The 11,732-nt window shown below is 44.5% G+C and overlaps 1 protein-coding gene across 1 annotated transcript; it reads left to right on the top strand.

Moving 5' to 3' along the window:
* Positions 1-3,744: 3,744 nt before the first annotated feature.
* On the top strand, positions 3,745-8,509 carry HMGN2 (high mobility group nucleosomal binding domain 2). Its single transcript, XM_044997626.1, has 6 exons — positions 3,745-4,006; positions 5,298-5,342; positions 5,906-5,935; positions 6,264-6,314; positions 6,980-7,075; positions 7,595-8,509. The coding sequence occupies exons 1-6, from the start codon at positions 3,992-3,994 to the stop codon at positions 7,628-7,630; spliced, it is 273 nt and encodes a 90-aa protein (XP_044853561.1). The 5' UTR covers positions 3,745-3,991; the 3' UTR covers positions 7,631-8,509.
* Positions 8,510-11,732: the final 3,223 nt, after the last annotated feature.

Raw genomic sequence — 11,732 nt, 5'->3', positions numbered from 1 at the left:
TGTTCCAGGTTTTGATACATCTGCTGCTGGCTTTCAAAGAGCTGTAGCAAAATATAGACTGTCAGCCATGCTGTATAGAGGAAGAAGTTGTTACTGGCCCTTAATATCATCTTGTACTTGCATTCTTATTCCATCATCCTCTCTACAGTATTGAAAGAAGAAAGGGCACAGGTGTCTTTTTCCAATATCAAGCACAATACTTGTATTTATTTATTTTATTATTTTTTTGGAGGCGGTATGGAGAAGGAACTGCCTGTGAATCAAATACCTTGTTAAAAAGAACTTGTCTGAGGCAGGGAGATAACTTAGCTAAAGCCAGCTACGTTATGATCTACTAAATGAGTGTATTGGGATGGCCTTAGCTTAAAGAACATGGGGACTGGGATGAATCCATGTTTCCTACTCAATATGGTTTAAAGATGACCTGTAGAGGCTCTTAACAGGGATGGCTTGTGTGGCTGCGGAGTAATTTGATGATGGGAAAGACTCAAATTGGCACTGTACTACCTATTTTGAATTCCCTACTGGCATGGATATGGACTAGATGACATTCTAGTTCTTTTTCCATCTCTGATTTATGTGCTTTTGTATGGCCAAAACCAACTGAACATGTCTCCACATTTTTTTTTCTGAGGCACATTCAAATGCAACATCAGCTTTTGCTGTTTTTAAAGTGTTCCTTTTACCTCCAGATCAAAAAAATGCAGATTTAAAAGACTTAAGTGCTGCAAACAGCACCTTGAACATTGTGAAGAGGATCATTAAAATGTCAAACATGAATAAAGCATTTTACTACAAAACATTTTTAAAATAAGCTGAAAATTTAAAACTATAGGAAGCTGCTTTTTTAAGATTTAATGAAGACGATGCCCGGGTCTAATATGATGATGATGTTGTTGTTGTTGTTGTTCCTTAACCAATGTGTGACTCCCCACTTTATGCCTGTTGAGATGGAGTGAATTAGCAGATTTTCTGATTTATTCTGTTTGGGTGATGTGCTGGAAGCCTGAGACATTGGCTGAATAAGCCACGTTCCAGTGCATCCTCTTGTGTAAATAGCTAATGCTACCTCCCAAATAATGCTTTGTGATATTTATGGGTGATGCAGGCTGTCAATTTTATAGTGTTTATCTAGCTGCATTTCATTTAATCCTTTCTTTACATTTCAAGAGGTGGTCTGTGCAGGGGCGGCTCTAGAAATTACACCGCCCCAAGCAGGGCGGCGCGCTCGCCGCCCTTCCCCGGTCCTGCGGCCGGGGCAGAAGTGTGTGCGGCGGGTGCGCTGGTCCCACGGCTCCAGTGGAGCATCTGCAGGCATGCCTGCGGGAGCTCCGTCCGAGCCGCAGGACCAGCGCACCCGCCGCAGTCATGCCTGCGGGAGCTCAAGCGGAGCCGCGGGAAGAGGGGACCCTCCACAGTCATGCCTGCGGCAGGTCCGCTCGTCCCGGGGCTCCGGTGGACCTCCCGCAGGCATGACTGCGGAAGGTCCGCGGAGCCAAATGCTGCCCTGCGGGCAAAATGCTGCCCCACGCGCCTGCTTGGCGCGCTGGGGTCTGGAGCCGGCCCTGCTTCTGTGGAAATAGTTCTTAAGTTCCCTGGTCTCTCTTATCCTTAAAGAGCTGGATTTCTCGGTAGTCTAAATTTTACAGGGCATCTAGAGTGCTAGCACAGTACTTTGGAGCCCTGGTCCACTGTACTCTTCAGGAACTAGAGAATAGGTTTTGGGCAATAACCTGTTTTTGGTCAAATAAAATTATATTTTCAGGTGTAAGATGAAAACAAGGACAGCCTGACCTGCAGTGGTATGTTGTTGTTGTTGTTTTTAAATAAGAAAGGGATGGGAAAAGGTTGTTGAAAAACAGCATGCAGAGCTTGTACATGTATACCTTTTTAGGAATAGGTCTTTCCACATAAGTTTTTTGAGCTAAAGCTACAGCATTAAAGTTGCAAGCCTTTTCAAGGGAGAGTCCAATTTCTGTAATTTAGAATGGTGTAAAAGCCTTGAGGGAAGGTGAATATAATATGGATAATTATCACTGGAAAGTTTTCTCGGAAGGCTTGCTGGCAGTTGAAGAGCCCTGTTACAATCCAAAAGGCTGTAGGGTGCTATTCTTCTAGAGAAGGTACAGCTAAAAGGACAAGCTTGACACAGGTGAAACTTGTGTACCTAACAATCAGACATAAAGCAGAGCAAGTGTACATGGAGAAATAGACTATGGGGTCTCTTTCTCTGTATCTTTCTGTGGAAAGGGGCAGACTTTACAGGTCATTTACAATCAATAATGGTTACCAGCACTCAGACTTTCACCTTTTTGAATTAATAGTCCCTAATCTAATATTTCTCTTGGAAAATCTGGAATTTTTACAGGTTTAGGAGGAGGGAGATTTGTTTTATCCTCAGTGTAGAGAAGCTGTGAATTAGTTTCTGTTATCAGCCTGGTATTGATCTGTTTCCCTATTGCCAAAAGCATGTCCTAAAGCACCCAGTTCCACCCTGTTGCTTTAACTAAATCCCTATCCTTCACTGATTACAGCCTGCTCCTTCCTCTGGTCATTGACTTGGCTATTTTTCTCTTGACGTTTTGGTTGCCATTTTGAGTGATTTCATTTTGTAATTTAAAAAAACAACTTCTTAGATTTATTTTTCCCTGGAAGCCTGGGCTGGGTGGGCGTTTAAGACTCAGGAGCGATCCCTGCGGGTGTGGTGTGAATTTGTGCCTTTGTGCTCGTGGGCTTGGCTGGATGTGCGCTCCTCCCGCGAGCGGAGCTTTGTTCCCCGCGCAAGGCGCTAGCCAGCCCCCGTCGCACATGGCGTGGTGGGGGCTGAAGGGCTAGCGGGTCTCGCTGGGGCATGGAGTCACTACAGCCTGGTGGCCCCACCGGCATGCACGGTTGTGCCTGGTGGGGGGGGGATACGCTAGGAGGGCCGGCGGGTGCTGAAGGGACAGCTCCTTAACCTGCCCACCAGCCCCCAACGGACGAGGCAGGGGCGTGGGGGGCTGGCTCCAGGTAGCAAAGCCAGCACCTTGCATGTGCGGTGCAGGGGAGACCGCCCGGAGCTCGTTCCCACCTGCCTCCCCGCCCGCTAGGGAGGGAGGCCGCCGGGCCCAGTGGCCGCGATCCGCCCGCAGCCCCCTCCTCGGCTGAGCAGCTGTTGCAGTGCCCTGTCTGCACCCTCTCGGCTCCAGCCGGGGGAGGATTCCCGCAGCCCCCAGGCTGGGCCCGGGCAGTTCGCAGGAGCCTCTCCTTTCCCCTAGTGCGCGACCGCCTGAGGTAGCGCTCCATCTTACCCCCTAGGGACCTGCGGGGCCTCGCCGAGCCGCCTTACACCGGCGTGGGGCGATGCACAGCGTGCCCCCCCCAGTATAATTATGTACAGCCCTCCCCCCTCCCCGTTGATCTGGAGGGCGGGAATAGTGAAGCTTCCCCCCCCCCCCCCCCGGATCTTTGACAGGTATTAGCTACGCGCTGTCCGCCATTGGGGCAGAAAGTGGGTTTTGCAGCCCCCCCCCCTCCCTCCGGTGCTTTGGGGGCGGTGAACAGCCAGGCCCCGGCTTGCTCGGCGGGGAGAAGCGGGGCTGTAGCGGCAGGTTTGCACGGAGCAGTTTGGAGGCGCGAGGCGGGCGCAGCGCGAGCGCTGGCATGGCGGGGACGGGAGAAGAGGGCAGCGCGGCGCGCGCCACCGCCTTTTTCTCTTTCTCCTCCCCCCCGCCTGGTTTGTCCCTTCCCCCACGTGACCCGTGCTGGCCAATGGGCGGGCGGGGCGGTGAGGATCCGGCTGGAACCGGTTGGGCCGCGTCCGGCTCTATATAAAACTTTATAAACACCCGATTCAAATTAGTGGGGTCGGGAGAGAGACCAGGGAACCTAACGCCTACGCCTGCCATACCGTCCGATCTACGCGAGCCTCCCCTGCCCACACCGCCCGGCCCGGACCTAGCGAGACCCTCTCACTCCGCCCAGCCGAGCTCCTCACGCACCGCCCGGAGACATGCCCAAGAGAAAGGTACGTGGCGCGGCCGACGGGCGGCCACTTCACCCCCTACCCGTTTGCGGGGCTAAGGCCCTAGGCCCAAACTGCTCTTCCTTCCCCCCCCCCCGCCGTTGCTGAGGGGGGCGGGACCAACTGCTCCTCCTCCCCTCCCCCCCTTTGGGGCGGTAACGGTTGTGAGGCGTCGCGCGGGAGAGGGCCCAACGGTCGCGGGGGAGGGGCGGGGCAGCGCGAGTCACTTCGTGACCGTTACCCGTCGCGCGCGGTTAATGGCCTTGCATGAAGCAGCCTGAGTCGGGGAAGGGGGGAGCGCGAATGAACAGGGTGGCGCCTGGGCCTGCTCGGATTAATGGGCGGCCGAGTGGAGCCGGCTCGATCCGGTTGGTTTTGGCGGGAGGGCGGCTGGATGCACGTGCCCGCGCGGAGCTAGGGAGCGCGCGGGGGGAGGAGGATGAGCGGGCTCGCCCCCTCCCTCAAGTAGGCGAGAGCGCGCGGGAAAGGGCGGGAAGCGGCCGCGCTCTGGTTCTGGGGCCGAGTTGCCGCCAAAACCAGGGCTCTGGTTGGGTCTTTCAGTGGGAGCAGGGGTCTCCTTAGGGCAGCCCAAGCGCCGAACCTGGGGGGAGACAATGCGCTATCGCCGGTGGGGGCTAGCCGCCTAACCTGGAGGCGGATGAGGAGGGGGAGGTCACCTGAATACATCCCCTTCCCTCAACTCTGGCGGGTAGAGTGGGGGGAGAGAGTCAGTGAGTGCTTTTAAGTTCTGCTTTGTAATAGTGAGGCTCCCATTACACCCAGGGGCAAGTGAGGTACCACCTTTCTGCAGGATTTAGGAGATGTGCTGCCACAGAGTTCAGGCACATTGTGCGACGCCCGAATCTCTGTGCCCAAATCTCTTATGGCCTGGCAGTTACTGCTGTTCCAGCTTTGTTTAGCAAGTCTAGGGATGCCAGGTGTCAACACTGATCTTAAATAGCATGTAGCCACACCACACAATGTAGAGGGCTAAAAACCCAGTAGCTGGGTGGAATAAGTTCAACATACAAGCTTGAGAGAGGATGGGGAGCACTCCTGGGACTTGATTCTCAGGTGAAGGTATAGTTCAGGCCACATTTCTCCCCCCCTCTCCCCACACACACCTCAGGGTGAGAGTTCAAAGTGATGTATTTGCTTGATCTAACTACCTGAACCAAACAGGCAAAAATTGCATACTAGCACAGTGTCTTGGGACCGATAGTCTTATCTTTCATTCAGCCCTTTTAGTTCATTACTGTTAATTTCTTGGTGTAACTAGTACTTTTTATTGTAGGCTGAAGGAGATTCCAAGGGCGATAAGGCCAAAGTTAAGGATGAGGTAAGAGGATTTATCTTCTGAGGAAGTTTATACATTAAATGTTTAAATCAAAACTGTAATTTTGAAATTCAATCTTGGTGAATTGTAAGAAGCAAATCATTCTGCATTTATACTAACCTCTGGAAGGCTTTGGTTGTAAGTCTTTTAATATTAGCCTTTGTCAACCTAGCTAATGGTTGTATCCCCATATTGCCCATCTTCTAAGCTAGGGGCTCTCAAACTGGGGTTGTGAGGTTATTACATGGGGGAGGGGGGTTGTGAGCTGTCAGCCTCCACCCCAAACCCCACTTCACCTCAAGCAGGAAATGTGTTAATTTATAATTGGGGGAGGGCGCACTCAGGCTTGCTGTGTAAAAGTACAGAAGTTTGAGAACTGCTGATCTAAGCAATGTGTTCTATTCATCATGGTAGTGGGAAGAAAGCAGGTCAAATGTTCCAGTGTTAATATCTTTTACACTCTTGAATCAAACTTATTTTGAGGTCTTTAAATTAGATAATTAATTTATACTTTTCAGCTATTCTGATAGTTACATTAATTATTATTATTATTTTTTTTTGGATAGCCACAACGGAGATCAGCAAGGTTATCTGCTGTAAGTATTTTCTTATTGGGATGAGATGTTGCACGATAAACACTTCTTTTTAAAATATTGGTCTTTAATATTAACACGGAAGATCTGCTGGAGGTAACATCAGGTGTTATTCTAGAATGCTCATTAGTAGGTCACTTGGGAGAAGGTTATCAGCTCACTGCCTGGTGTGACTATTGTGCTATGTTACAAGTTAGAGGAATGGGGTGGTAGCTGAGAGCCCAAGTTTCTTTTGCTAAAGCAAGGCATCAGGAAAATTGTAACAGTTTAAAGTGCTTGTCATTTCGTCCGTTTGTGGGTTCTACCCTTCAGTTGTTTTTCTCACTTCTAGAAACCTGCTCCTCCGAAGCCAGAGCCTAAACCTAAAAAGGTAGCTCCAAAGGTAAGTTGATACTATGGGAAGTGAATTAATTTAAAATATCATAAATGTCCTATGCAAAGTATATTTGTGATCTATTTAGTTTGAGACATGGCCTGGTGGTAACAGGTAATCATGGCTTAAATGTTCAGATGTCAGTGCGTTATTTAAGTAGACAAGCAATATTTTTATTTCTCCTTGGAAAAAGGAGAATCCTGTTACTTAGAGTATTTGTGTGAGATCTGATCAAGTACTTTAAGGCAGTACTTTCATTAAAGCTGTACATTTAGTTCTCTGAAAACTAAATGCTTGTGTGTGTTTCTCTATTCCAGGGGTTCTCAAACTGGGAGTCAGGACCCCTCAGGGGGTTGCCAGGTTATTACCTGGGGGGTCATGAGCTGCCAGCCTCCACCCCAAACTCTGCTTTGCCTCCCGCATTTATAATGGTGTTAAATATTAGTGTTTTTTAATTTGTTTGGGGGGTTGCACTCAGAGGCTTGCTATGTGAAAGGAGTCACCAGTACAAAAGTTTGAGAACCACTGCTCTATTCCTCCCACTTGAATCTAAATTCCAAAAAGCGTACTGTTTCCCCATCATGCCAGTTATGGGGCTCTTGCAGGTATATAGTCAGGTATTGAGAAGGTGCTTGTACTTCTAACAATATTAATATCTTCCCACCATCTGGCAGAAGGGTGAAAAATTACCCAAGGGAAAGAAGGGGAAAGCTGATGCTGGCAAGGATGGAAACAACCCTGCAGAAAATGGAGATGCCAAAACAGACCAGGTATAGTCTAGTAGCCTCAGTTACTCTAATGAACTGGGAGGCTTTCCATGTTACTAGGTAAAGGCAGGTCTAGGCCTGTGCTGTAAAAAGAGGTACTGATACTTGTTTGATTAGGCTACTTGTACATGGCTTATGCCATAAACACACTTACATTTGAGGGTTTGCTCTGGGCTGTTTTGTTCCTACCATTCTCAACTGATGTGTACTTAAAACAAAAGTTGTTCGGTGCTAGTTGAAAGCAGCAGCGCTAAATTGTCACTTACGTCACGCACTGTTGTTTTAATGCTATTGGTGCATAGAAAAGTAACTTCAGGCTTGCTTCTAAGGCTCCTCTAATTCTCAATTTCACTTGATGAATATTGTGATCTGATAACTGTAACAAAGCACAGTTTTGAGATCCTCAGTGGTTGGGGGCTATAATTTGTTTCCTTCCAGATTCTGTTATGAATTGCTTTGTGCAAAGTGAGAAGTGAGTGTAAATTTGCACAGTGCACTGACTAGTTCTCCTTTTTCTTTCAGGCACAGAAAGCTGAAGGTGCTGGTGATGCCAAGTGAATTGTGTGAATTTTTGATAACTGTGTACTTCTGGTGACTGTACAGTTTGAAATACTATTTTTTATCAAGTTTTATAACAATGCAGAATTTTGTTTTACTTTTTTTTAAGCTATGTTGTTAGCACACAGAATGCTTCGTTGTTGTGTTTTTCGGGGAGCAACGGGGGCAAAAAGTCACTCTATTTCTCAGAACCCAGTTTTAAAAAAAGAAAAAGTCCCCTTGGTTTATTTTGTTTTATTAGGAGAGGGCTCTTCCTGGACCTGAAGAGGGGGATTCCCTGATGCTGCATATAAGTTTAGGTTTGTGAAATGCATTGGAGTGAATATTGAAGGTCCCAACATGTCTGCTTGCCAATTTTTAAAACTGGTTTGTAATGCCCTCTGTTTTCTCATTCCCTTAGTCATTTGCATATAGCTTATCACTCCTTTAAACATGGCAAAAGGCATTTTGGGACTTATCACCCTAAAATCTAATGCATTGTCACGGTCAGGCAATCCAGACTTCCAGTGTGAAAATTGGGATGTGCAGGCTCTAAAAGGAGTTGCATTTCCCCTTTTATATTGTGGATCTTCAAATTAAAAACTCTGCAGTTTTAATTTTGTTTTCCTCTAAAAGTCAGGGTAGGCTTGTGAAAAGTTGTTAAACAACATGCTAAATGTGAAAGTGTCCACCCTCACTCTAAACTTTTCCCTGTCCAAGTATGAAATGAAGATTCTTCAATGGTTTTATATAGTAACTTTTACGTTTTGATAGTCCATGGAGGGAGGGGAGTTTGAAGTTGTTGTAAAATGTTGCAGATTGTAGCCCATGTCCTGCCTGAATTACCATGATTGTTTATGAAAAGTACCTTTAATAAAGCTGGATACGGTTTGGCTTGGATTGTTCTTAATATTTTTTTCTGCTTTCTATGGCCTTTCCCACCTTTGACATGGCAACATGTCTGAAGGAGAAAGTGATATCAATCAGTCTATTAGGGCTGTCAATCATGGTTAACTCGTGTGATAACTCAAATTAATCATGATTAAAAAAATAGTGTGATTAAGTGCCCTTATAACAATAGAATACCAATTGAGATTTATTAAATATTTTGGATGTTTTCCTACATTTTCAATATTAATTTCAATTACAACACAGAATACAAAGTGCACAGTGCTCACTTTATATTATTACAAATATATGAAACTATAAAAGAAATAGTATCAATTCACTTCAGAACTTGTTTGAGGTGAAATCTCTTTATCCTGAAAGTGTAACTTACAAATGCAGACTTGTTTTGATTACATAACTGCACTCAAAAACAAAACCATGTAAGCCTACAAGTCCTACTACTACTTCTGCCAATCGCTAAGACAGACAAGTGTGTTTACATTGACGGGAGATACTGCTGCCTGCTTCTTATTTATGTCACCAGAAGGTGAGAACAGGCATTCACATGACACTTTTATAGCCAGCATTGCAAGGTATTTACATGCAGATATGCTAAACATTCATATGCCCCTTCATGCTTTGGCCACTATTCCAGAGCACATGCTGCTGATGCTAGTTTTAAAAAAAATAAAATAAAAAAAAATGCATTAGTTAAATTTCTAACTGAACTTCTTGTGGGAGAATTGTATGTCTGGCTCTATTTTACCCATCTTCTGCCATATATTTCATGTTATAGCAGTCTCAGATGATGACTCAGCACATGGTATTCATTTTAAGAACACTCACAGCAGATTTTACAAAACAAGAAGGTACCCCTGTGTGATTTCTAAAAATAGCTACAGCACTTGACCCAAGATCTATGAATCTGAAGTGCCTTCTAAAAGCATGCTTCACACCTCATCCCTCTCAGATTTTGGAAGTCTTAAAGGAGCAACACTCTCTGATGCAGAAACTACAAAACCTAAGCCACCAAAAATGAAAATCAACCTCTTGGTGGCATCTGACTCAGATGATGAAAATCAACATGCATCAGTCCGCACTGCTTTGGATTGTTATCAAGCAGAACCTATCAGCGTGGAACTGTGTCCTCTGGAATGGTGCTAGAAGCATGAAAGGACATGAATCTTTAGTGCATCTGGCACATAAAGCTCTTAAAACACCACCTACAACAGGGCCATGCAAATGACTGTTCTCACTTTCAGGTTATGTTGTAAATAGGCAGCATTATCTCCTGGAAGTTGTAACTAACCTTGTTTGTCTGAGTGATTGGTTGACCAAGAAGTAGGATGGATTGTACTTGTAGGCTTGAAAGTTTTTTTTGTTTTATTTCTAATGCAATTTTTGGGTACATAATTCTATATTTGCAAGTTAAGTGTTCATGATAGAGATTGCTCTGAATTTTTTTACACTGTAAATATTTGTAATAAATATAGTGAGCACTCTATGCTTTGTATTCTGTGTAATTGAAATTAATATATTTGAAAATGTAGTAAACATCCACAAGTATTTAAAATAAATAGTATTAGATTGCTACAGTGTGATTAATTTTTGTAATTGTGTGCTTAATCGCAATTAGTTGCTTGACAGCCCTCATATATATATACACACACACACATATTCTCTCTCTCTCTCTCTCTCTCTCTCTCTCTCTCTAATAGGGTAGTCTGTTCACAAAACAAAATATTAGTTCTCCCTAGTCTAATTGAAGCACTCCTTGTATGTTAAACCATGACAGGGAGCGAAACTGTTAGTTTAATATCTTCTTACAGAGGCCCAAAAATGCAGCCTGAAGCCACCTGACCAAAAAAAACCCCTGTAGTGGAACCACTCTCTCCATGTTCCAGTCCAGAATGCAATCTGGGGCCAGATATGACCCAAACAACCTTGCAGTGGAGCTAGTAGATGTATGTACTTGTACTGTAAGGGCAAGGTGACTAAATACAGCTTTTAACTTCCTAGATTTTTACAGTGAAAACTACTAGCATGTTGTAATGGGCTCTGCAAAAGACTTGCCAGCTGAATTTTGTTGGCTGCAGAGATAACTGGAGCAAAAGCTTACTTTGCCAAGTTAGGAACTGAATACGCACAGAAAGCAGATTTGTTGAGTAAGAAAGTGTCACTTCTGTTTAGTCATTTCTTAAATAGAGCCACGGTTAAAGGCTACATTCAACTTTAAATTAGGGCAGTCAATTAATTGCAGTTAACTCACATGATTAACTTAAAAAAATTAATTGCAGCTTTAATCACTCCGTTAATCAGAATACCAATTGACATTAAATATTTCTGGATGTTTTTCTATATTTCAAATATTGGTTTCAATTACAACACAATACAAAGTACTGCTCACTATATTTTTTATTACAAATATTTGCACTGTAAAAACAATAAAATTTTCAATTCACCTCATGTATTGTGCAATCTATTGTGAAAGTGCAACTTACAAATGGTTTATTTTGTTACATAACTGCACTCAAATAAAACAATGCAAAACTTTAGAGCCTACAAGTCTACTAAGTCCTACTTCTCATTCAGACAGCTGCTAAGACAAACAAGTTTGTTTACATTTATGGGAGATAATGCTGCTCTCTTCTTATTTACAATTTCACCAGAAAGTAAGAACAGGTGGTCGCATGACACTTTTGTAGCCAGCATTGCAAGGTATTTACATGCCAGATACGCTAAACATTCGTATGCCCCATAATGCTTTGGCCACCATTCCAGAGCACATGCTTCCATGCTGATGACGCTCGTTAAAAAAATAATGCATTAATTAAATTTCTGACTGAACTCCTTGCAGGAGAATTGTATGTCTCTGGCTCTATTTTACCCACATTCTACCATATATTTCATGTCTCAGAGGATGACTCAGTACATGTTGTTCATTTTAAGAATACTTTTGTTCCAGATGTGACAAAATGCAAAGAAGGTATCAATGTGAGTTTTCTAAAGATAACTATAGCACTTGACCCAAGATTTATGAATCTGAAGTGCCTTCCAAAATCTGAGCTGGATGAGGTATGGAGCATGCTTTCAGAAGTCTTAAAAGACCAACACTCTCATGTGGAAACTACAGAACCCGAACCAAAAAAGAAAACCATGATAGTTTATGAAAAGTACCTTCAATAAAGCTGAATACAGAATTACCATGATTGTTTATGACTCAGATGATGAAAAT

The sequence above is a fragment of the Mauremys mutica genome, chromosome 23 (assembly GCF_020497125.1).
Source record: "Mauremys mutica isolate MM-2020 ecotype Southern chromosome 23, ASM2049712v1, whole genome shotgun sequence".
NCBI classification, from domain to species: Eukaryota; Metazoa; Chordata; order Testudines; family Geoemydidae; genus Mauremys; species Mauremys mutica.
Note: the sequence above shows the minus strand (reverse complement) of the source record. Positions and strands in the feature narration are given on the sequence as shown.